The following is a 27806-nucleotide window of genomic DNA, read 5'->3' as shown; positions in this document are numbered from 1 at the left end:
AAATGCCCCCTGCAGGATTAATGTAGTAAAGTATGTTGGGATTTCCAGAATTGGTCATGCATTACAGGATCTCGGGTTTTAGAGGAAGATATTTTAAGGTTGCCTTATTCAAATTATGAACATTAAACTGAACGAAAGACGTGCAATGATTTTATATGGTACTTTTTGTTATATGTTATAATATCTGAAAAACAATATTGATTAGTTTTTATATCTTGCAAACATTTTGGCTTCAGTAAACAATTTGTTTGATACCACACTTGAGATGGATTGTGTGCATTTCTATTTCATTCATTTCAAAAGTGATATAATTGAGCAACATAAGAGGACAATGCACGATTAACCTCGGCCTCCGTAACGTTGATATTCAGTGGTTAGTTAATCCGGTCAGTACTTCATACTGACGCAACAGCAACTTGCCTTTTTTCTGTTGCCACTTTTTTATGGATGGTACTTTCACAATATGCATCTTTCAACCCGGGCTTTCAACCCATTCTGTATTAACGATTCTTCCCCCATGATCAATTGGTGCATTTGTCTGAGAATGACCCGTTAAAGTACCAATACATACTCTGCTGATCATGGCCTGAGCTGAGGGATAGAGAGGAATACTGCTCCCTGGTGCTCATTTGTTCATTTTTCCGTTGATTACAGTCCCCCTCCTTGTATGTATTGTAATTTCCCATGGCTCTGTGGCTTTATTTAAATATGATATTTACTCGTTTCTAAACGCAAGTACAACAAGGTCAATATTCAAGATGTCATCTGCCAGCTCTGATGTCTTTGAAAAATTCATAAAAACTGCTGCTGAACAGTCGTCAACAAGCGAGCGAACAAGGGAGCAAACACTTGACTTCATCACTCGACAGCGGTCCAGCATTGGACTCCTCACAGAGCCCAAAGTTCTGGCGCATCTCCTCGCATTGCATCGTGAACACAATCAACAAGTGGCGACTGGAAATAGGAATGGCTCCATGACTCGGAGAAGCAGAAATTCCGTCTTTGACATGGATTTTCAGCGGGAATTACTCGCAAGGAAGATTTCTGTTTACAATAGGACCAGCCAGTATGATTCATTTACAGTCGCTCTCAAAGAGGTGAGATACCTTGGAGTAGATCGTAGACCTAGAATTAGATCTACAATAGATTTATTATTTTTAAATGTAAAAGATTTATTACATTTTTTTTCAGTGGATATAACAAAAAGTACAATGCCTTCTCCACCCTCTGAATATCATAAAAACATCATTAACAAGAGAATTAGAAGAAGAGAAATATAATTTTAACAAAAAGAGAAATTGAGATTGAGCTGATCTGAGCCTCTAAACTCTGAGGAAAATAAGTGCAATTTTATGAAACTACAAAACAAAATTACATTGAAAGATGAAACTTAAAAGATACTGGGAAATATTTTCGAAGTAGGGAACAATAATTTTGTGGAAATCAATGTTTTGTAATTTGGATCTAAGAACTTGTGTAATCATAGTAAATGAATACAACCAAGTGTAAGTGTATGTTTCAAGAAAACTATGTAGGGCCTATGTTAAAACATTGAATAATCCTGGATGTTGTGTGTTACACAATGAGCAAAGTATGGACTACAATCACAAAAATAAAATTATATAGGCTTTTAAAACCAGTCAATGCCAGTTGAACCATACTTGATAGGCTTTTAAAACCAGTCAATGCCAGTTGAACCATACTTGATAGGCTTTTAAAACCAGTCAATGCCAGTTGAACCATACTTGATAGGCTTTTAAAACCAGTCAATGCCAGTTGAACCATACTTGAAGAATAAGGTGTGAAGAAAATTTTACATGGGCTGAATTTACAGTGCATCCCAGAAAATACAAATCAAGATTGCTCGATGATTTATCATAACTTTTAAAATCACAAATACAATAGACAAGTGACCTACCATTGTAAAGCTGAGAATCTCCTCTTTCATCTGAAATTACTGAAATTATTTCTCATTCACGCATGAGTGAACAAAAACAATTTGAGGAGGGGATACCAAGAAGTCACTTGGCGAGTATCTGGGTTTCAAAAAGAAAACCACATTTTTAAAAAGTTCAATATCTGCTCTTTAATTTGATACCTCAATTGCAGAAAATGGTCAAGAAATAACAAAGTTCTGGTTATTTTAAATAAAGCTTGAATTTTTTTCATAAAATGAACAGGTTGGCATTCTGAGTCACTCAACCGTGTGATAGCTTCTGTGGGAAACCGATGAAAACATTTTTATTTATTAAATTAAGTTATGTAAATATAAGCATTGTTTCGAGGAACACAACTTTTTTACTTCTTGACCATTTTCTGTGAAAATTTTCCATTTTTTGTCCTATACAAACTTTATTTTTTGATATCTTCGTATTCCATATTTTGTGAGTATTATTTCTCTCTCATTTATTTTTTTTTCTCATTTGATTACATATGTCTGTATTTGTACTCTGTTATTGGTTTTGTTATCTATTTTTGAGGGGCCCACATTGTACAAGCATTGCTTTTTAGTGGGTCCCTCCATTTCCATCTTAATTTAATTTCTATTGAAAAATAGTATACTTATTTAAAACCTCCAATGTGTTGCCCAAATCGTGTAAGTTTTTTTTCACAACATATGTATTATTATTTTTGTTTCTTTGCAATGGATACAAATACTTATTTTTATATATATGGTATACAATTTGTTTTTGTTTGATGGAAGTGAAATAAATAAAATTGAAAATTGAAAATTGAAAGGTATCAAATAAAAGAGCAGATATTGATGTTTTTAGGAATGTGATTTTCTTTTTGAAATTCAGATACCCCCCCGCCAAATGAGTTTTTAGTATCCTTTCTTTAAATTGTTTTTGCTCACTCATGCGTGAATGAGGAATAATCTATGTAATTTCAGATGAAAGAAAAAATTGTAATCTTTACAATTATAGGTGACTTGTCTGATATTGTATTTGTGATTAAGTTTTGATAAATCATCGATAAATCTCGGTTTCGTTTTTTTCTGGGATGCACTGTATAATACAGACAAACCAAATTGAATACATCAATGCATCAAGGAAAAGAAGATATCCCCTTAAAGCTTCTTCGCAACTGCAAGTTGCAAAGTAGAGGACAACAGAGAATTTGATCTATATGTAGGTACTCAGAGTACCTGACAGCAAGTTTGCACAACAGTGTTGGGTTTGTACGATTGTTACAATAACTGCTTAATATTTAAGCAAAAGCTATTCAATTTGACTGTCATTTTTTTCCATTTCAAATATGTTTACTTGTAATGCAGATCAGTTAGCCTACATATTTGTTACAGATGATTTGTCTTTTTGGATACTGTATCACTTGCTTGAAGTAATCAATAATCTTTTCTTTTCTCTCTTCAATAGGGCTTGGATGTTAGACAAATCTCGACTCAGTGACTACGTAGATAATGCTTAGAGCGTGGAATTATTTGATACAAAATCAATGTTGACTGAACAGCGTTTTTAAGCAAATGCATCTTGCTATAAGGAATAGGAAAGGGTATAGATAATGGAAGAGAAGGTAGAGTTGGGAACAATCTACTGGAATTCATTCATTTGGGAAAAAATATCTCACATTGTCTATCATATACATGTACGTTCTTATATGTGTTTTTGTGAATAATTATTTTTTAGTCGCTTTCAAAGTCAGCACTGCTGCTATTGAATCACGTAAACAATTTTCTTCCAATTTTACCCTTAAAGTAATATTAGTGGGTTTATCATCAATCACTCCTATCCAATCCTAGGCCATACTTTCTCGGTGATCCAGTATGTTTTCTTCTGACATTTGTTACTAGGTAATTCTCATCAGTATTCACATAGAAGGGTTAGAAACGAGTGTTCATTCTTCAGCATTACATATATTTCTAAATTATTTTTTCTCTGTGTTAAAGTATTTAAAAATTTACTGTACCTACAGGTACATTGTTCATGATAGCACAGTCTTGGTACATGTATATCCACAAGTTATTGCATAACAGATCCTGGTTCTGTAGTTTTCCTCTGTATAGGTGTTTGCTATCAATTGAAAAATACTGGCAGTAATGAAGATGCTGATTTTGAATAGAAGAGAGACTGGTTTATATTGATAATGGAGGATTAAAACGTAGTGTGACATCAGAAATCAATGAAGCATTGAGACTGAGGTTTCACAGAGAAGCTTAGTTTCAGTGCAGATCTATATTTTCTCACCAGGATTTATTGCAGTGTAGTTGATCAGTGGTCAATATTTTGTAACCTTTCACTCTCTAGGCTTGAATAATCCATTAATATGTGTGTATAGACCTGCAACATAAGTTTGTGCATTTATGTAGTAACATTGGTTTTAGCAGAGAAACAAAGATTTAGCATATTTTTCTTGGTATAAAATAAGTTCACTTTTTAGGTGTGAACTTTTGACTGAGTCACATGTCTTCCTCAAGTTACTGCTTTAGTGCTCTTATTACATTTAGCAGTAATCTTTCATACAAAGTTATTATACAACACATACACATGGAGAAAAAAAATCTACATTGGTAGTATACTGCATGACACATCAGCAAAAAAAAATGAAAAATGAAATAGCACAGCAGTACATACTTTAAAGGACAAGTCTACCCCAACAAAAAGTTGATTTGAACAAATAGAGAAAAATCCAAGAAGCATAACACTGAAAATTTCATCAAAATCGGATGTAAAATAGGAAAGTTATGACATTTTCAAGTTTTTCTAAATTTCAAAAAACAGCTATATGCACAACATGGTCGGTATGCAAATGAGGAGACTGATGACGTCACTCACTCTCTATTTCTTTTGTATTCTATTATATGAAATATGGACATTGGAATGTGAAATAAGTTTTCTTCCTCCATGAACATGGGTAATTGCAATTGTTCTAACATTTTATGGTTCAGTAAAACTGGTCCTTATTGTCAAATCTGTAAAAATGGAAATATTGTATAATTCAAAAGAAATAGTGAGTGAGGGACATCATCGACTCTCTCATTTACGTGTTGTGGAGTTGTGCATACAACTGTTTGGTGAAAAATAAGAAAAACTTTAAAATGTCATAACTTTCTTATTTTACATCTGATTTTGATGACCATTTCAATGTTATTCTTGTTAGATTTTTCTCTATTGATTTAAATCAGCACTTTTCTGGGGTGGACTTGACCTTTAAAGACAGAAGAACTGCTAAAAAGGAAAATTTGCACAGCTTTGAGTATCAGCAGCAACTTTGTTGCACTTTTTCAAGGACTATCATGATAGGCGCCACTTCCCCAAATCGCAGCGACATTGTCAACATTGAAATCTACCAAGGTTAATTTTTTGAAATGTCGTCATAACTTAGAAAGTATATGAACCTATCATGAAACTTGGACATAATGGGAAATGGTATATCACTGAACATCCTGTCTGAGTTTCAGATCCCATGACCAAAGTCAAAGGTCAATTAGGGTCAATGAACTTTGGCCAGGTTGGGGGTATTTGTTGAATTGCCATCATAAGTGTGAAAGTTTATGGATCTAGTTCATGATACTTGGACATAAGAGTATTCAAGTATTACTGAACATCTTGTTTGAGTTTCAGGTCACATATTCAGGGTCAAAGGTCATTTGGGATCAATGAACATTATACATATCCTTTTTTTTTAAATAGTCAATTGTTTTCAGCCTCAGCACTGCTGCCATATTGAATCTGGGGAGCATTTCATGAAAGGACTTGTCAGACGTTTATCCGACAAGTCTGATATTATCCGACAGTTACTATAGTAACAGTGCTTCTCAACCAATCAGAATCCAGGAAAGTTGTCAGATCTGACAACTTGTCGGACGAAAATATTGATGAAACGCCCCCCAGGTATGCAGTATTCTTTTCAATGTTCCATACATGTACAGTGTATATTCAGTAGAGTGTGCAGTTTCCAAAAAATACATATTTTACTTCAATAACAAAATAGCCTTTTAGTCTATAAATTGAATATTTTAAATCTTTATTTTGTTTTAGGGACTTGTCTATGAGGGAGTACTGCGTTTCCATATTGAGTTATCACCTAATCACATGATCACTAAGGCTTTGAGAGTAACCAATGACATGACAGTAGACATGCTCTTACCCCTCCTTCAAGATAAGATGCCACAATTTGATCTCAGCAGGAGTCATATTTACCAGGTCCAAGGCAAAGGTTAGAGTTTGTTTCATCTTTCATTATTACTGTCATCCCCATCTTTATAAGCATTGTTGTTATCACCATCATTATTTTAAAGCAGGGTTGACGATTTTTTTGATTTAAATCAGATTTTTTTCATTTAAATCAGATTTTTTTGATTTTTTAAAAGTTCCTTCGCAAAAAAGGGTAATTATCCCCTCCCCCCCCCCCCCCTTACTCTTACAATGACATCAATATTGATGTTATACATTTCACCCCTAATATTGTTCTTAACCACATATTTTGTAATTAAAATCCAGTAAAAATGGACAATTAAAAATAAATTTGAGGAATCATGTATCTGAACTTAATTCTATCATACATAGGCCTATGAAGGAATATTCCATAGGGAATTCCCAGTGGGTAGAGAAAATTCCCCTCTGGGATTTGTCATTCAAATATTAAAAAAAAAATCCAAGAGAAAAAATCCCTTATCAAAACTGCCAACAAACCCTTTGCCAATAACTAGTATTCATGTATATAATAATAACAATATTTATAAAGCGCAACATATCCATCTTTAAGAGATGCTCAAGGCGCATATTGTAAGAGAAATAATTCAAATCAATGATTTTTTTTTCAATTAGTCACAGCTTTACAATAGTCAAGGAGAGACTACAACTGTATATGTTTAGGATCTTTTTAGTTTGATAAAAAGCTCTTCTCTTGCTACAGATATACATGAAGATGCAAAACTCTCAGTTTTGGTAAAAACAAGATAGCTTACTTAGTCAAAGGGTGACTATACTACATTATGTTACTGTGATTTTTTTACATTAATCTACAATTTTTATTCCCATATTCTCTACAAAAAAATCTGTTTGATCCATGAAGTATGAAAAAAAATCTACTTACTTTTAACTTAAAGGATAAAAACTGCAAAACTGCTTAAATTACAACATATGTATTACAAAAAGAAGTATTTTATTTTAAATGAGACACAGCTTACAACTGCCAATGATTGTAACTGAACTACCTGCATCTTAACATTTAAATGCAGTGTTAAATGTTTATTCTGAGTTTTGCAAATTGTTGTTATAGAGCTCTTTCCATTATTACATGCAGATACAAAACTTCCATAGCACTGAACATAAAATGGGCTGCAGTGACTTAAAAGGTTTATAAGATAAAGCTTTTCTCAACAGTCAAATTATGACTGTACTCATTATGTTAATGTGACTTTTGTCTCACCTGCGAAGCAGAGTGAGACTATAGGCGCCGCTTTTCCGACGGCGACGGCGACGGCGGCGGCGGCGGCGTCAACATCAAATCTTAACCTGAGGTTAAGTTTTTGAAATGACGTCATAACTTAGAAAGTATATGGACCTAGTTAATAAAACTTGGCCATAAGCTTATTCAAGTATTACTGAACATTCTATTAGAGTTTCATGTCACATGACCAAGGTCAAAGGTCATTTAGGGTCAATGAACTTAGACCATGTTGGAGGGATCAACATCGAAATCTTAACCTGAGGTTAAGTTTTTGAAATGTCATCATAACTTAGAAAATATATGGACCTAGTTCATGAAACTTGGACATAAGGTTAATCAAGTATAGCTGAACATCCTGCATGAGTTTCACGTCACATGTCCAAGGTCAAAGGTCATTTAGGGTCAATGAACTTTGGCCGAATTGCGGATATCTGTTGAATTCCCATCATAACTTTGAAAGTTTATGGATCTGATTCATGAAACTTGGACATAATAGTAATCAAGCATCACTGAACATTTTGTGCAAGTTTCAGGTCTCATGATTAAGGTCAAAGGTCATTTAGGGTCAATGAACTTTGGCCGAATTGGGGTATCTGTTGAATTACCATCATAACTTTGAAAGTTTATTGGTCTAGTTCATTAAGCTTGGATATTATAGTAATCAAGTATCTCTGAACATCATGTGCGCATTTCAGGTCACATGACCAAGGTCAAAGGTCAATGAACTTTGGCCGAACTGGGTGTATCTGTTGAATTACCATCATAACTTTGAAAGTTTATGGATCTGATTCATGAAACTTGTACATAAGAGTAATCAAGTATCACTGAACATCCTGTGCGAGTTTCAGGTCACATGATCATGGTCAAAGGTCATGTAAGGTCAATGAACTTTGGCCATGTTGGGGTTTTTTGTTGAATAACCATCATATCTCTGTAAGTTTATTGGTCTAGTTCATAAAAAGTGGACATAAGAGTAACCATGTATCACTGAACATCTTGTGCGAGTTAGAGTAGTATTCAAAGTCAGCACTGCTGCTATATTGAACCGCGTGGTGCAGGTGAGACGGCCAGAGGCATTCCACTTGTTATAATTATGTTATTTAAAACATCAAATGTATGATAAATGTAACAATACGAAATAAGAGGCATGTTAAATATGTTGATTACATGCAGGTATCATTTTTTATTTTACATGACAGAAGTAGTTATGTGTAGGCAAAGGATCAAAACTGGAAAACTGCCAAGAAACCTTTTCTCATTGACTTTTATATATTATATTTTTTTTTACAAACTGCTCTCTGAAAAGTCTTTTGATTATGTGAAACCTTTATGTTAAGAAAGAAATTGACTGATAATAACTGACAAAGAATGTAATATTTCAGAAGAAAAACTCGACATAATTTACAAAAAATGAGTACCAAAAATGAGTACCTATTGACAACATACATCTGTAGTTTTTAAGGAATTACCTGATTTTATTAATTTTATTTTGATTGGTTTTAAGTAGATATGAAGACTTTGTTGATCTTTTGTTGATATAAAGTTAATTCAAAGTTTTTCAGTTGACTTGAAGAATTAAAACTGCATTGAGCAAATACTTTGTCCATGATTTGTACATTTTTCAATGGAAGTGATTTAAATCAATGATTTTTAAAAAAAATCATGGTGATTTAAATCGCGATTTAAATCAACGTGATTTAAATCCACCAACCCTGTTTTAAAGGAATGAAATTACCCTTGCGATGACTTAGTTTATGTGAAAGCAGAAAAACCGAAGAATAAGAGGGGATATAGGCTTTGCTGTGCCAGCACTTCTTTATATTTTGCTGATAGATGAAAGGTTTTTTTTCATCCCCAAGTCAGTGCTTACAAAACAATAACAATGGTTTACTGCAAAGGGAAACACCTTTTGCCTCAATGGGGCTAAAATGGCAAATTTTTCAAGAAATGGGCAAAATACACAAAAGGGGTGGGGTGTTGTGACAGCAGCCCCCTGAGAGCTAAAATGGCGAATTTTCTAAGAAATGGACAAAATAAAAAAAGGGGATGATGACTTCAGCAGACCCCTGATGGGGTAGGATTTGCTGTGCCAGCACTTCTTTTTATGTAGCTGATAGAGGAAAATATAATTTTGTAAACTCCAAGTGGTTACAAAACAATAAAAGTGGTCTACAGAAATGCCTTTTGCCTCAACGGGGCTCCCAAATGGCGAATTTTCCAAGAAATGGGCCAAATACGCAAAGGGGTGGGGTGACACCGGCAGCCCCCTGAGGGATGTAGGCTTCGATATGCCAGCACTTCTTTATACGAAGCAGATAGAAGAAATGTAACTCTTTTGTTTCCAAGTGGTTTAAAACAGTACAAGTGTCTTACACTATAGCAGAAACAGCTTTTTGCCTCAATGAAGGCTCCAGATTTATAGATTTTTCCATAACTTGGCAAAATATGGAAAAGGGGTAAGTGACTTTGGCGAACGTGAGAGGATATAGGCTTTGCTGTGCTAGCACTTCTTTATACTTTGCTGATAGAGGAAAGTCTATTGTTTCATCCCCAAGTACTTACAAAACAATAATAAAGGGGAAAGGCCTCTTTGCCTCAATGGGGCTAAAATGGTGAATTTTCTAAGAAATGGACAAAATACAAAAAGGGGTTGGTGACTTCAGCAGACCCCTGATAGGGTAGGATTTGCTGTGCCATGACGTCTTTATATGTAACTGATAGAAAAAAGTCTACTCTTTGTCTCCAAGTGATTTCAAGACAGTAAGAAAACTTGTTTTTCTCTGCAGCAAAAACACCACTTTGTCACGTTGGGGGCTCCAAAAAGCACAATATTTTAATAGTTCATTGCATGAAGCATTCAGAACAATGCTTCTTCTAACTTTTCCAAGAGATTTTATTAAAATAAAAGTTGCTTTGATATGTAGAAAACATTCTTTGCCCACATACCCTTCTAAGTAATAACCTTTCTATTGCTTTACGCACTTTACAATGTATTTATGTCAATTTTGTGTAAGTCACACTGACAAAGGCGAGGCAAGACTGATTTAATCTATCGCACTCTCTTTAAAGGCATGCCAGCGATCGTGTTGTAGTCAATATCAAAAGTGTGACTAAGACACGAAGGTTGGTTTTGGGGGTCATTTTATTGCAATATATAATACTTTTGGAGGTATTTGCCCTTTATCTATAAAGCAAGATAAGACATTAATACTGTTATGAAGCATATTCTTGTTAATATACCCCTTTCTTGTTGAATGCTGACAATTTGCATTAGTTGTTGATGTTAATGATAAAACAGAAAGATATCAATGCGCATGCAAATATTTTACCGAAAACATGGAAATCTTGGCATAAATTCTCACGTTTTTCGAAAAATATAAATCGGACAGTCCCGAAAATGATTGCAATTGAATTTTAATATCTTAATCATAGTGAATTGTGTATTCATTCAAGATTTTCACATTGCCTGTGCAAAAAATATTGAGGATAATGCATATCATTTAATTTTTGCAGCCATTTTTATATTTATGCAAAATTAGATGCCTTTCCCCTATTCGGATAGTTTGGGACTTTTAGTATGTTGTACTAAGGACCTCAAAGAAATGCATTGTGGTGAAAAAAATTATGTTGCAATTTGTTCCAAATTTTGCCAAATTTTGGCTAAAATGAGTGGACTACCAGTATTTTGGGAGCAGATTGACCAGGGCTTTACTCCCAGTGAATGACGGCTAGTTATATACTTCTCAGCTGAACAAGCTCAGCATGTGCGCAACAAATGAAAGGAAAATGTTAATATTACTTCTTATCAATTAAATTACAATATATTTTAGAAGTTTTATAAGCAAAAGAGTATTTTAATATTTTCAGTGCATTTTTAAGTATGTAAAAGACACTTTTATGATAAATATCGTCAGTAAAAAAAGAAACTGTATGCTTGATTGATGTGCCATCCGTTTTATTTAGAGTACAGAATCTTAGTTCAGGGGATTTCGCGGTTATGAAATTTGGCCTCTGATATCATTAAAGCAGATAAATTCTCTGTTGAGCTTTCATATTGCCCTTTTCACTGGCAAACTTTGCCAAGGAAACCATTTTGCCAGTCAAGGTCTCTACCTCTTGAGTTGGAGAAGTTTACCAGGAAAGTTTTCCTTTGTATCTTTTGCACTGGACACTTTTGCTGGCAAAGTTTCCCAGGAAAAAGTGCAGTATGAAAGGGGTATAAGTGGAGTGTGACCAGATTAGCTATTTTGTATTTTGGGAATTTATCACCATTTGTTAATGGACATTTCCTTTAATACACTGTTAAAAACCAGGGGCGGTATTCTGAACATTGTCTTTTCTCCATATTTTATCTTTTTCTCAGAGATATGACAAAATCGGCATTCTGGTGGATGTCATAACTTTTGTCACAAGAATTGTCATAAATTTTGTCTCATCTCTTTAGCGCGCACCAAAAATATGCAGCTTTAGATGCGCGTAATCCTTTTATACAAGCAAAAGATATTAAAAAAGTTGTGACGGGGGGGGGGGGGTAGCAGTCATAAATTTTGTCATATCTTTTAGTATCAAATATCCCGATACCCTGCCGACTGAATGTTAAGCATATAATGGTATTATTAAGAATAGATTGTGCTATTAGTTTCACTCATCATCCATGACAATTTTTAAAATTATTTTTTTCATGCTAGTTAGGCCCTACATATGAATTCATCCTTTTTTTCTCTGTTTTCCTTCTTTTTCTAATTCTCCTCTAAAATCCTTCAAGGCGCCCTGTCTCTCTTTTTAATTAAGCGCATCAATATTGGCGTAGTTGCGCGGTGCCAGCAACAGAATTGGGGATACGCCCTATACCTGTCACAGGGACTTCATATTGGCTAGAAGGGCTCCCACTAGGAACTAACAATGATTTTGATTGGATTGCTTCCGAAAAGATGGGCGGGAACTTAGAGAGATAAGACAGGGGAAAGACAATGTTTATAATAACGATCTGTGACAATCATAGCGGTGTCATATCTTGGAGAGAAATGACAAAATTTATGACGAAAGTTAGTGTTCCAGAATTACACCCCTGGGTGTTAAAACTAACACCAGTTAGTGCCCCTAGAGGACCACACCTTGAGTTGTTAAAATTACACCCTAGAGATTGAACTTAACATAGAGTGTAAAAGTAACATCCAAAGGTTTTGGAATAACACCCATACATGTAGGTGTTGAACTGGTGACACAAGATGATTCTCTGCAACATTTACTCATATCATAATATCCCAAAAGGCATATGTTTAGAGTTTGAATTTAATAGAGTTTTTTTTTTATTCAGAATAATATAAAGATTAGGATGAGGGTTTATTTAGTTTTGTAGGTTAGGTGTTACATTTATGTTTGGCTTAATGTGCAGACTTTTCACTGGAGCAATCATATTTTATTGTATTTATTTCATCAAGGTAAAACTTACATCAAGTCCATGAACATTAAAAAACATGTAAAATGAGACAATACAAAAATATTTAAAAGTTTTACAGTAACACTTAAAAAACATACTATAGGGGAAGGCGGGGTAAGTTGAGCATAGGGGCAAGTTGAGCCACCAGCCCCAGGCCAATAATGAATGAGTCAGACATTGTGGTGGTGTCATGTATTGATGACCCATAGCATAACCCCTAAACTCACCACATTGTTTTCAACTTTGAAACAAAAAGTAGTTTTGTAGAGGGAAAAATATGAATTTCAGCCAAAATAGTAAAAAAGAGTGTGAAATAGATAAGTGCTTTATAAACACACACGTCTTTAAATATAATAAATACATGATAACAACATTATTAGTCCAGGTATGGATCTTCATTCTTGTCATAGTCTTTTATATGATGGATGCATAATAAATGTGTGGATACAAAATTATCGCACTAAGTTCGGACTGGGGTAAGTTGAGCCAAACAGCATGGGGCAAGTTGAGCCATGGTAATTCCTATGGTCTTGTATCTTAAAAAACAAACAAACCATAAAAATCGATTGAAATGCTGGCTGAAAGGAGCAAATTTACATGACTGCTCTTTTCCTTTTAAAGGATGATAGTATTTATAGAGAATTAGCAAGTGAAACGACTTTAAACAAAAAATTGACATGCTAGTTCTCCCCTCATACATTTTGTACATAGTTTTTGTGGCTCAACTTACCCCAGCAGGTGGCTCAAACTTACCCCATATATGGGGCAAGTTGAGCCATTTGACATCGTTTTTTTCAAAGGTCACGATGACTTTCAGTGTGGGGATAGAAAGTTATATATAGGTGGAAAATATTTCAGAAGAATTAAATTTCAAGGCAAGGTACTTATTTCGACAAGATTATTAATCATATCAATTCTAACATGCAAAAAGCAAAAACTGTCACAACTTACCCCGCCTTCCCCTACATATTAAAATGGAAAACAATGGTAGCAAGTCATGAAACCGTTGAACTAAAAATGAAACACCAAAGATAAAATGACTGGTGTATGTCCACTAATCGACTAATGCTAAAATACTAATATATTTTAAATTTTAGACCAATTCACCTGAAAATGTATCAATTATTTTCTATTCAACATTGATTTTATTGCAAAGCATGATTTTCATTTTATCAAGGAATTATTTCATGTTGTCTGATCATTTTGATTTGAGAAGATGAATGAATGTGTTGATTCAAATTTAGATTTCATACTGGTATTGTAAGATCTTGAATGTTTATAGGATCCAAAATGTTACAAGATTCTAAATATTAAATTTTCAAAATGTTATCACAGAAAAACAGGTGTATATTTAGGTTACAGGCATGATGCAAGTAGTAGTTAAATAGAATCCTGGAAGCGCATTCAAATCTACTCATCTCTTCCTACAAGCAGACTAGAACCTCAAATATAATGTAATTTTGTTAACAAGGTCATGATAGATGACAGATAGATAGGGATTTGAAGAGGAGAGTTTTCCATGTTTCCAATCCCCTCAGAAACATAGCTGTAATGAGATGTAGTGATAGGGGCAAAGAAGTATGATTCTGCAGTTCTTGATGAATGAGAGAAGGAAGACCAATGGATGGAGGGAAGGGATGAGGGTGGATGAAAATGGAACAAAGGAAAGGAGTTAGAGAAGAAAAGGAGGAATGCTGAATGAGAGAACAAGGAGTTCATTGATATCACTCTCTGATATTCACAAAGTGCCTTTCTAAAGTTGTTGTATAGGGTTTCAATAGTCACAAGGTGCCTGTCTAAAGCTTTGGTATAGGGTTTTAATACAAAGTTAATTTCGATATTTATACATGACTTTATGATAATCCCCAAATCATAAGGCCATATGTTTATAATCAATATATTTCTCCTTTAAAGCCTGCCCAAAGCTTTGGTATAGGGTTTCATAGTCACAAGTGTAAAGCATGTCTATACATGTAGCTTTGGTAAAGGGTTTTAATAGTTACAAGGTTGAAATCCTGGTACGGGGGGGGGCACTCGACCAAAACAAAAAGGTGGTAGGGTTGTGCCGTGGGTGAGACAAAAAACGGGGGCCTTGGAGTGGGCTTATTGTAAAAAGGAGCGTGCTCGGAATGGGCTTCAGAACTACAAATGTTTGTGAAAACGGGGGTCCTTGGAACAGATAGCCAGCGTGTGAGTGCGCATATATGCATCCCTATGGAATGGGCATGATGCAGCTAGCGCGGCCTCCGCCGGGTTCGTTCGCGCAGAGGCGATGGTGGGACAGCGCTCTGCGGCTGCTTTTCACCAAAATTGCAGCTCATTGTAGCAGATCAATGCAACCAGAACAGCGTAACAAAAAATATGCGAAGTTTGGAGAGGATTTCTTTCTTCTTTTTTCTCGATAAGAAAAAAATGCTATGCTTTGGAGCGGCTTTCTTTGTTCTTTTTCTCAATAAGACAAAAATGCTATGCCTTGGAATGGAAATTTGAATGTAAAAATGGGGGTCCCCTCCGCGGCACATACCCACTATGCATTATATACTGAGTGCCCCCCCCCCCCCCCGGGCCTGGTACAGGGTTTTAATAGTCACAAGGTTAAAACCTGTTTATACATGTAGCTTTGGTATAGGGTTTTAATATTTATAAGGTTAAAGCTTGTCTAGAGTTTATGTATAGGGTTTTAATACTCACAAGTTTAAAGCCTGTCTATAACTTTGGTACAGGGTTTTAATACTTACAAGGTTAAAGCCTATCTATAGCTTTGGTATAGGGTTTTAATACTCACAAGGTTAAAGCCTGTCTATAACTTTGGTATAGGGTTTTAATACTCACAAGGTTAAAGCCTGTCTATAACTTTGGTATAGGGTTTTAATACTCACAAGGTTATAGCCTGTCTATAACTTTGGTACAGGGTTTTAATACTCACTAGGTTGAAGCCTGTCTATAACTTTTGTATAGGGTTCCACTAGTCACAAGGTTAAAGCCTGTTTAAAGCTTTGGTACAGGGTTTTAATATGTATAAGGTTAAAGCCTGTCCAGAGCTTTAGTATAGAGTCAGTAATGTCAACTATATTTGAGTATCACCTTACATTACAATATTAAAAATGTGTAGAAGTCACTGAATGCATTTTGTTTTACCCATTATGGCATTTTTTGGCCATTGGAATATAAATCTAGCTTCCCCTCTCAGTAATGGTTTTATTAACAATAACCGTTTGATCCCATACCATTACTTCAAACATATATTTAAATATTACTTTAAAACATCTAGTCAGTATCAATTAATCAGTTATTTTAGAAAACTTGCACTTTTCTTGCGTGTATGTACATAAAAGATATATTGATGGAACGATATGGAATCTTGACTTCAGCTTGTTTAATCCCCAATATTTTATTGAATATTGTTGAAAAATAAACAGTACACATTCCTTTGATGATCAACAAGGCTCACAAAAGGTAGATAAGACCTGTTAGACTGTCACTAGGCCTAAATAAAAAAAAAAGGAATATGAAAATCCATTCTTATTTGTTTGAAACAGAAATCAGAAATAGAAATCCTCCCCAAAAAATTCATTTTGCCCAATTGATAAGCAGCCACGGAGCAGCACCAAATTTTGGAACTCCAATAAGGGTCGCAGCTACTTTCATCTTTCCATCTTTTAACGGCTTTTAGGGTGTGTTCAATGTCGGTTTCCAAATTGAAATGGCATCATGAATAATGATTGAAAACGTAATTACAAAACGCAGATAAAATGAGAAACAAAGGGTGTATTCAATACCCTCTATTCCTAGTGTAAAAGTAAATGTGTAATAATTAGATGCATAATATGTAAATGCGATCAGCTGACCTTGAGCATCGCGAATGCGACATCAAACACGAATGAGTTTTGAAACGTCTTTAAATTTGCTCTGGCAGTGGAAGCCTACACAGACGGTTAAACTTCGTAATTCCGAAGGTTCGTAATTCCGAAACATGTGAATTGCCTATACCTCGATGTTCGTTAATCCGAAAATGTAAAAGGGTTCGTTAATCCAAACATTTGTGGCGTTATTTTGAAGGTTCGATAATCCGAAAACAAAATAAGGTTCGTTAATGCAAAAATGAAATAAGAATCTTTGTTCCGAAGGTTCGTAAGTCCGAAAACGGAATAAGGTTCGTTAATCATTTAGTTTTCGGATTAACGAACCTTCGGAATTACGACCCTCATTTCGTTTTCGGATTAACGAACCTTCGGAATTACGACCCTCATTTCGTTTTCGGACTACAAACCTTCAGAATTATGAACCTTCGGAATATCCAAACCTTCGGAATAACGAAGCGTCGGAATTACGAATGTATGCGACACAGACAGGTGCCAGAACTGACCTTTCTTGTGATGGGTCAAAACTGCACACTAAAGCTGTGCTAATGAATGCAGGAAATTTAAAGATGATAAACAGCTTTGTTTTGACACTAAACAGTGCAAGGCTGATCGTGTTTGTATTCAGTGTTTGTAATTGAGTTTTCAATCATGATTGATGTTGCTGTTAGTGTTTAACTTATAAAAAAAATTGACCTTTAACACACCTTTAGTGTGACGTGGCCAGGGTAAGATGCTGAGCCGGTAACTAAGTTGGCCTAGATTTAAAGATCTAACGTTAGCTGTTCCTTTAAATGCTAGATCTTTCCTGGTAAATATTTTAGAGATGTATTTATAAAACACCCCTGTGGTATTCAAGACATGGTTGTTTCTTTAAGCTTGCAGGAACTGAACTGGCCACAACCTTGCTCTTTGGCAAAGCCCTTGTTCATGGTTGTTTTGCGGTCCTCTTCATCCTCAATAAACAACCATGCTTCTCATAGTAGTCCATATTATTTCATCCCCATATCTCAATGAGTAGCATGCAGTGCAACATGCCTGCTGCCCTCTACTGTTTACTGATGTTAACTTTTTTGCACTGTTTAATCTTTTAAAAGAGCTTCAGCATGTCTCAGTTTATTTTTCCACTGATCATGATTCATTGGGTGAATTATCGGATGGTCTAATGCCACAAGGTCTTTCGTCTACAACCAGTTCGTCTAATATCCAATTCATCTCATTCCCACTTGGTCTAATATCCAATTTGTCTAATGGGCATTTGACCTATAACCATTTATGGTAGTCAAATTATTAGTTTGTCTAACACCACTTGGTCTAATATCCACTTCAGCTAATTTCACTTGGTCTAATTTTCATTTGTTTTAATCTTCATATATGGTCTAGTGAACATTTGGTCTAAATTCTACTTCGTTTAGTTTCCATTTAGTCTAATTTCCACTTGGTTTAATATCCCATTGGTCTAATAACCACTTGGTCTAATAGCCAAATGGTCTATTGACTAGTTGGGCTAATCGTCGATTTGTCTAATTTTCATTTTGTCTAATTGTCTTATGGTCTAATTCACACTTGGTCTAATGGCCATTTATGTTGCATTGCAAGAAACTTGCGATCAATTGCAAGTCTATTTTTGGTCCCTAGAATAAGTATTGAAATTAATTGTGAATTTGCAATTGCTATCTTATCTGCTTCTTGAAACAAGCTGTGTAATCTGATTTGATACAGTTGAAAGTGATCGATTAATTGTAAAATTGCAACATGATATTTGCAATTGATTGCAAAGATTTTCTTGCAACACCCCATCAGTCTGATATAAAATCATTATGATTTTATAAAATCATTCATTACAGTAAGTATATTTGATCTAAAATAATCAAATATGGTCATGGATAAATAAATAAATAGGCCTACATCATGCATCGGTTAATGCATGTCGCCAGGATGCGGAGGGGTAGCGCTGGGATACATGTAGGGCTGGTGGCGGGCGCAAAACCTCTCCTTGAAGGACACTGATGATGAAAGTTGCTCATCGAATGAATTATTCTTAGGCCTAGGCCTATATTGATTACAAAGATGATGCTGAAAATTATATCATTTAATATCATTACATCACCGCACATAATCATTACATCACTGCATGCACATTTACAGGTTTGAATTGAATTGACAGATAGCCAGGCTAACCCTGCAAAAAAGCAGGGTTAGCCGGCTTATAGCACCACAATTGCGGTGCTAAGAGATGCAGTGTGAAAACGAAACAGGGCTAAGGAAAGCTGGGCTAAGCATTAACCAATCACAGAAGTCGAATTGCACATTAATCACGCTCTGTATGGTAAAATCATCAGTATTCACTATTCATGAGCTGAGGGAAAGTCCGGGGTTAAGGCATTAACCACGGTTGATAGTATGGGGTTAAGAAAGACAGTGTGAATCGAAAAAAAAGATAGTATGGGGTTAAGAAAGACAGTGTGAATCGAAAACAAGATAGTATGGGGATAAGGATAGTACGGGGTTAAGGATAGTATGGGGTTAAGGAAATGCAGTGTGAAAAGCATAATAATGTGTCTGATTTGTGTCGGACATTTCAACTCATTACAGTGACTCTTGTTATTCATCGTGCCTCAACATCGGTTTCATCATCGCCATCATTGTGAACTTTTACTTTTCGCCAGCCAAATTGGTCTTTTACTTTGGATTATTAATCGGATATATTGCACATCTGTCACCTCAAGATACGTAAGACCGATATATATTTATTTATGTTTTATTAGTTTTTTGAGTGTTATATTTCCTGTAATAAAAAAAAGAGGAAACCAAATCTAAATTTCAAATTATTTTACTTGTTATTTGTTGCAGTATCGTAACAATTGAATAGCTTTCTGACTGGAGTAGGTTATTTCAAAAATTTATTTATTTATTTATTTATTAACTCATTCCAACCGTGACAGTTTTATTATTGACAGTGTATAAATGAAAATAGAACAATTAAATACACAATTACATTGCAGTTAAATACTTAAAAACTAGTGACAAATAATTAAGAATGTACACTGTACATTAATATTAAAACAAAGAGGGAAATAATAATAAAGAAAGACCAGGGAAGATATGCGAAGATGGAGCAATATGATATAAAAGAATAAAAAAGAAAACGGGATATGAAAAAGCAGGGAAAGGAAAACTAAATGGTTTGATGACAATGATCATCTATTCAAAATTGACAAAATACTCACATGAAACAAGGGGGGGAGGAGGTGATATGTATTAATGTAATATACATGTTTTTAACTACATAATAAACTTTAATAGGAATTAAAGTGCATTAGTTGTGTTGCTAAAGTATTGTTGGTTGAACTTCCTAGATGTGGTAGGTATATTTTATGGTAATATATTCTTATTAATTCCATAAGTTCCTTAGAAAATAAATGTAATGGTATAAATAACCTGTTGATAACGGGGTAATTTGTGTATTGAAGGGTATTGGTGTAAAAAGTACATTGCACTTTCTTGAAGTTGGTTGTTGTAGTTTTAGATGTTTTGTCATTTCATGGTGTTAAACTGACATGGAGCAGGTTGAATTTCTAAGATGTGATGGCAGTTGTTGCCTTGCTCAAAGCTGTGACTAAGTGAATTGGGTACCAAACTCTGTGGTTCTTAAATCAAATCAACCATGCTATTTTAGGCATCTGGAGCTGATACTCTTACACTTTTCTGATTTTTTAAAAATTGTTCTCAACTTTGTCTCACATTTGTCCAATTCTTACTTCACAAAAGAGCTATCTTCAATGTAGGGTTGCCTTCCATACAAAGCATTCTTACTTGAGGCATGCTGAAGTATAAGGTTTTCTGAAGCTAGATACACGTCTAGTTTTTGCGGCCATAGTACTCTAGCTCAGGCACTTAATAATTTTCAGATTATTCTCAGCATATTCTTGCTCTTGGAATTGTTCTTTTCTCTAGTGTTTTAGATGAAAAAGACTTGCTCTTTATTTAACAATATAACCGTTCCACAGATTCAGCCTTTTCTTGAAGGATAAGGGCTTTAGAGAATTTATTATCCAGTGAAGTATGGTTGCAACTATTAATTATCACAGGAGAGTCTTTCAGAAATTACTTTTTACTTCATATTGTGATACATGTCAAGTTTAAAGCTGTTCTATGTCCAACAATGGTGTATTTATTGAAAATAAATTGACAACACTCTTATCTGTGCAGAGATATCAAATGGCATTGAACATCAATAGTTGGAGAAGATATGATATTGGAATCTTATTATAGATGTGAATTGCTGTGGGTCATCAGCAAACAATAACAGAAGCAGATAATGTGAAATGTGAGCTTGGGATTCTAGCTGTCTTCTCATGCTAGTATCCTTCCTTACAAAACCAAAGAAGATTCATATTACAACTGAAATCATGGATACAAGATGATGTTCTGCATGCTGTACACAATGATTTCTGACCTACTGCATTGGTACTATATATTCTCCATTGAGTAGTTCAGCTTCTTGATCATATTTGATGGAGTAGTTGAGTTTCTATTTGTTTTCTGGATGAGGAATGTAGCAAGATGATAAAGTATGTTGGATCTGCTTGGAATAAAAAGTGGATGATATGGAAGAAACAAAGTAGAGGAGGTAGGTACCCATTTCATATTCAGCTTTACTTGTTGAACTCATCACTGCTTTACATACATGCAAGGAGGCGCGATAGCTCAGTCGGTAGAGCAGGGTTTTCAGATTCCAGTGACTTGGGTTCGATTCCCAAGAAGTGCACTAGTGCCCTTTGGTAAGGTATTTATCCTCATTACCAGGTCCCTCGGAGAGGACCTTAAGCCGTTGGTCCCCTGGTTGCTTGCTCACAGGCATTCGTGCTTTCTTAGAAGTCGGGTAATAGACCTCGGTATAACAAATTATTCGTTGCTTCTGCGTTGAAGGCAAAACCATTTTGATAGTGTCTGTCTGTGAATGTGAGATGTGTGATAGAAATGTGCTAAGAGTAGACAAAGTTTAGCATAAATCAACAGTTATGAACATCCTGGTCGGTATGCAAATGAAGGGACTGATGACGTCATCCACTCCCTATTTCTTTCGTATTTTATCATCTCCTTAAACAGAGTGTTGTTTCTCCCTGAATATGTGGAATGACCATTTTTTTTACACTGTGGTTCAGTCAAGTCAGTCTTTAAGGTCACATATATGTAAAAATATAAATATTGTATAATTCAAACAATAAAAAAACAAGAAATGATGAGTGATGGATACCACCTACTCTCTCACTTTGATGTCACTGCATATAACTGTTTTGTAAAAAAAAAACAGAAGCAAAATTTTCAAATGTCATAACTTTCTTATTTTACGTCTGATTTTGACAAAATTTTCAGCCCTATGCTGGTTTGATGTTTTTTTAAGCTCATCTGACCCATGGGGCCAGATGAGCTTACGTTTTGGCATGTCATCCGTCCACAATTTCAAAATGCTTCTTCTTCGTCATTTTTTAAGTGCGATTTCAACTCTTTTTCCTTTATATGATAGCACTAGGTGCATGGGGGATTCAAAACATCTAGACAGAATTTTGAAACTCATTAAATATGCTAATTTATGCACATTTTTCAAAATTCACAAGAAAATGCTTCTTTATTTGTTGACCAATTTTTATTTTTTTTCTTCTATCTGGTAGAGCTTCAGGAGGTTCACCAAGCTTCTAAATAGATGTTTGAAATTTTGCATAGAAAATGGTAATTTGTGCAAAATTTATTCATAATTCACAAAACATACTTTTGCTCCTTCATTTGTTGATCAATTTCAATTTTGTTTGCTCTACATGGTAGGTCTAGGTACGGATACTAAATTTTTTTACAGAATTCAGAAACTCATTAAATATGCTAATTTATGCATAGTTTTCATATCTCACACAAATGCTTTTTGTCTCACCTGCATAGCAGAGTGAGACTATAGGCGCCGCTTTTCCGACGGCCGCGGCGTCAACATCAAATCTTAACCTGAGGTTAAGTTTTTGAAATGACATAACTTAGAAAGTATATGGACCTAGTTCATGAAACTTAGCCATAAGATTAATTAAGTATTACTGAACATCCTATTAGAGTTTCATGTCACATGACCAAGGTCAAAGGTCATTTAGGGTCAATGAACTTAGACCATGTTGGGGGAATCAACATCAAAATCTTAACCTGAGGTTAAGTTTTTGAAATGTCATCATAACTTAGAAAATATATGGACCTAGTTCATTAAACTTGGACATAAGGTCAATCATGTATCACCAAACATCCTGCATGAGTTTCATGTCACATGACCAAGGTCAAAGGTCATTTAGGGTCAATGAACTTTGGCCGATTTGGGGGTATCTGTTGAATTACAATCAAAACTTTAAAAGTTTTTGGATCTGATCCATGAAACTTGGACATAATAGTAATCAAGTATCACTGAACATCCTGTGCAAGTTTCAGGTCACATGATCAAGGTCAGAGGTCATGTGAGGTCAATGAATTTTGGCCACATTGGGGGAATTTGTTGAATTACCATCCTATCTCTGTAAGTGTATTGGTCTAGTTCATAAAACGTGGTTCAAGAGTAACCAAGTATCACTGAACATCTTGAGCGAGTTATAGTAGTTTTCAAAGTCAGCAATGCTGCTATGTTGAATCGCGTGATGCAGGTGAGATGGCCAGAGGCATTACTTGTTATTTATTTGTTGACTGATTTCAGTTTTTTTGTTCCATCTGAGAAACTCATGAGATTCATTCCAATTCTGTTTCCTGAATTCAAGTCATCAATATAATTCACTGTAGTGTCAACTGGACTGAAATTTTGTTGTGAGATTCCGGATGAGCTTCACATCATTGATGTGCTAGTTTTTCATCCATCTACTAGAGCTACATGAGGATCACCAAACTTCCACACAGAATTTTGAAATTTTGACTAGAATTTTTTTTGCTGTAATTTATGCAAAATTTATTCATTAATTACACCCAAAATGTTTTTTCTCCTTCATTTTTTGATCAATTTCAAATTTATTTGCTTTATATAATAGCTCTAGGTGTGGATACAAATTTTCTACACAGAATTTTGAAACTCATTAAAGATGCTAACTTATAACTTATTCATACTTTTCAAAACTCACAAAAAATGCTTTTTATTTATTTGTTGACTGATTTTGATTTTTTTTGTTCCATCTGAAAGCTACATGAGGTTCACCAAGGTTTTACACAGTATTTAGAAATTTTGAATAGAAACTAATTTAAACTTTATATGAAATTTATTCATAAATTTAAAAAAGTGCTTCTTTGTAATTTCTTCATTAATTCCAATTCTGTTTCCTCAATTAATGTCAGAAATATAGTTCACTACAGTGTCAACTGGGCTGAAATAAAAAGATGTGTTTCATTGCAAGATGCTGGATGAGCTCCACACCATTGATGTGCTAGTTCTCCATTGCTTCTAATCAACTTATTTTCTGGGGTGAACTTGACTTTTAGTACATTTATATAATATTGACTGGCCTTGAGGGAGATACCAAATATATTTCCCAAACTAGTCTCATATTGCCCCGAGTCAAAGACGAGGGCAATATGGGTCTAGTGAGGGAAATATTTTTGGTATCTCCCAAGAGTAACGCCAGTCAATATTATTATTATTACCTGTTACCTCTTTCTGGTACATTAAATTAACATATTGATAGATTATATAACTAAATTGTTGGACTTACCTTGGTCAAGCCTCTAGTGTCAATTCTGCACTTTACCATTATGACGTACTTACAAGCGCTCGGATCCAGCGTTGTCTTTATTATGACGTATATTGTTGGTGCGCGGATCCTTATGAAGCGTATCTCTTTATACGCACCCACAAATGCGCTGGGGATTGATGAGCTTGGAATACGGATATTATGGACTGCTAATTATTGTACGTAGGTGCAGTAGGAAAATTACTCTTTTCGGGGAGGAGGGGTGTACGAATATTATGGTCACTCGTCATTCAGCTGATCCCTGACCGAGCCATTGTGACGTAGTTTATGTTGAGTTAATCAGTTAGACAGACAAAATACGCGTTTATATCATGTCTCCAAAATGCCTCATTCAGGTAATAATATAGAATATTGTTGTCCACGACCCTTTGCAGCTTAGCCACCATAGACATTATGATCATTAGAGAAATTAATCCTACTTGGGTTTAGCATGGAATAAGGTTCAAACCATGCATGACTCCTCTGATTCAAAGACCATAGTTAAAACCATTTCATACCTTAACATCAATTGGGGAATTCTAAACATCCCTGTACATGTAGGTTTATTTCCAATTTGTCTAATGCCAATTCCTCCAATTGCCAACTCGTCTACTATCATTTGGTCTATCATCAGTTCGTCTACTCACCACATGGTCTACTTTTATTTAGTCTCATGCCATTCCGTCTAATAACCAGTTGGTCCAATAGCCATACCATTTGGTCTAATTGGACTAAGTGTTAAATTGTGCAAAATGAATGAAATTGAAATGGATATTAGACCAACTGGTTATGAGACGGAATGGTCATAGACGATTAGACAAAGTGATGATTGGACCAAATGGTTGTTAGATGAAATGTTGATGGACGGAATGGCATTACTCTAAATGAAAGTAGACCATGTGGTGAGTGGACGAGTTGGCAGTAGACAAATTTGCAATTTACCATTCTGTCATACTACCTTCCCTGCCTTAATTTCTCCATCTTATAAATGGAGACACAAAAGAGAAAAATCCAACAAGCAAATCCCTGAAAATATCATCAAAATAAGGTGTAAGATAAGGAAGTTTTGTCATTTTAAAGTGTTGCATATTTTTCACAAAACAGTTTTATCAAGGAGCTCATTTGTTATATGCACAACTCAGTGATATGCAAATAAGAGAGTTGATGTTGTCTGCCACTATTTCTTTTGTTTTTAATTGTATGAAATATGACATATTTTAATTTTCTTCACATTGTCATGTGAAAAATGTTATATTCCTCCCTAATCTTGTGGAACAACATTGCATGGTTTAAGCATAAGGGTCCTTATTGAAAAATCTGTAAAAATTGAAGTATTGTTACAAATCAAATATTTGTTATCAATTCTTGGTTATAAGCAGGTTACTAATCCCCCCCCCCCCCCCCTTCGTTCACTGTTGCTCCATTCAGTACTGCAAGGGCATTATGTTGCTTTCAGTGCATTTTTCAGAGCTTCATCGCATGCCACAATCCAAAGTCTTCAGGTGTGTTTTGGCTCAGTAGATAGGTCTCTATACTTTGAACCACACGGTCTGAGGTTTGAATCCCACTGCAACACTCACATCATTTGGCAAGGATTTTATTTATGTTTGCCACTCTCTACCCAGGTGTAGTAAATGGGTATCTGTTAGGAAGAAATTTCTTGAATGCTCAAGCGCCTAATCAGACTAGCTGTGCTACAGTCGGGATAATTGTATGCAGTGATAGTAGTATTGCATTAGGCACTATATAGATGTTGCATATGGTCATTATTTTCGCAACAGGGCAAGCCAAGCCAAGCCCCAAGTCAGTTGGCCATAGCTCAGGTCCAAGCCCAAGTCATGTCAAGTCAGAAGATATTTGTTGCAAGTCCAAAGTCATTTATTGCAAGTTCAAGTCAAGACCATTTCATTTGGACATTTAGCAAGTCGAGTGGCAAGTAATCAAAATAGCAACTTAAGTCCAAGTTGCATGACTGTAGTCAACAACAGTGCTTAATGCTAATCCTAATGTAGTGTATTATTGGTATCCGATGGGCTTTTTACACTACTTTTTCTTCACCCTGTACAATTGCTAAGCCATAAACACCTTACTAAATGTTTGTCCTTTTCATACAGGCCAAATTTTCTGCCTAACCTTAGCTAAGGAAGTGCTTGATTTTCACACACGAAATTCAGTAATCTTGGACTTATGGCAGACATTTATGAGTCCTTATCTCTGATTGGACAACAGCGCTGACTCCGTTACCCCTTGGGTATACATCGAACACTGGACACTGAGTTAAAATAAAGTGGGATATGTTTAATTACATTATACCATATATTTCGGGTTTAAGCAAATTTTTGCCAGTGCATCCCAGAAAAACGAAACCGAGATTAAGCCATGATTTATCATAACTTAATCACAAATACAATAGACAAATTACCTACCAATGTAAGGCTTAGAATCTCCTCTTTCATCTGATATTACTTAGATTATTCCCCATTCACGCATGAGTGAGCAAAAACAATTTGAAGAAAGGATACAAAAAAATCATTTGGCGGGGGGTATCTGAATTTCAAAAAGAAAATCACATGCCTAAAAAGTTCAATGTCTACTCTTTAATTTGATACCTTAATAAAAAAAATGGTCAAGAAGTAAAAAAGTTATGTTCCATCAAACAATGCTTGTATTTCCATAATTTCATTAAATAAACGTGTTTTCACCGGTTTCCCACAGAAGCTATCGCACGGTTAACAAAAGACTTAATGCATGGTTGATCGTCAACAAAACGGAGTGTCAAGTGAGTTTAAACGCTAGCCTGTAGAACCTCTTAATTTTATGAAATTATTGAAATTCAAGCCTTATTTCAAATAACCAGAACTTTGTTATTTCTTGACCATTTTCTGTAATTGATTTATCAAATCAAAGAGCAGATATTGAACTTTCTAAAAATGTGGTTTTCTTTTTGAAACCCAGATACAGCCCGCCAAATGACTTTTTGGTATCCCCTCTTCAAATTGTTTTTGCTCAGTCATTTGTGAAAGAGAAGATTCTAAGCTTTACAATGATAGATCATTTGTGATTAAGTTATGATAAATCATCGATAAATCTCAGTTGCGTTTTTTGTGGGACGCACTGTTTATGTATCTAATTGGTTTATCCTTAAAAATAAATCATCTGAACAGTCCTTATACAAAATGAAAAGTTTCTGCTGAAGAAAATGCAGGGAGGTTAGAGGGAGCCCTTTAATTCATCGTTTTGCTGCTTATGTCAGCATTAAAGCCTGCATGGTATGCTTTGAACTTGAGCACACCGTTAGGCCATGAAGCTACTTTGGTTAGTCCTTCACAAGTTTCCTGCATGGCCATGAAGATT

General features: G+C 35.0%; 1 protein-coding gene across 1 annotated transcript; it reads left to right on the top strand.

The window, feature by feature from the left end:
• The first annotated feature begins 240 nt into the window (after positions 1-240).
• LOC121422973 lies at positions 241-6295 on the top strand. The gene is made up of 2 exons (XM_041618224.1): positions 241-1097; positions 6000-6295. The coding sequence occupies exons 1-2, from the start codon at positions 759-761 to the stop codon at positions 6180-6182; spliced, it is 522 nt and encodes a 173-aa protein (XP_041474158.1). The 5' UTR covers positions 241-758; the 3' UTR covers positions 6183-6295.
• Positions 6296-27806: the final 21511 nt, after the last annotated feature.

The sequence above is a fragment of the Lytechinus variegatus genome, chromosome 10 (assembly GCF_018143015.1).
Source record: "Lytechinus variegatus isolate NC3 chromosome 10, Lvar_3.0, whole genome shotgun sequence".
Classification (NCBI taxonomy): Eukaryota; Metazoa; Echinodermata; class Echinoidea; order Temnopleuroida; family Toxopneustidae; genus Lytechinus; species Lytechinus variegatus.
The sequence above is the reverse complement of the archived record's forward strand: the minus strand, read 5'-3'. Positions and strand labels throughout refer to the sequence as shown.

Excerpts from the sequence above, each read along its gene's own strand:
- LOC121422973 (XM_041618224.1), top strand. The coding sequence starts at position 759 with ATGTCATCTGCCAGCTCTGATGTCTTTGAAAAATTCATAAAAACTGCT. Across the intron at positions 1,098-5,999 it reads TTACAGTCGCTCTCAAAGAG|GGACTTGTCTATGAGGGAGT; the intron begins GTGAGATACCTT and ends ATTTTGTTTTAG.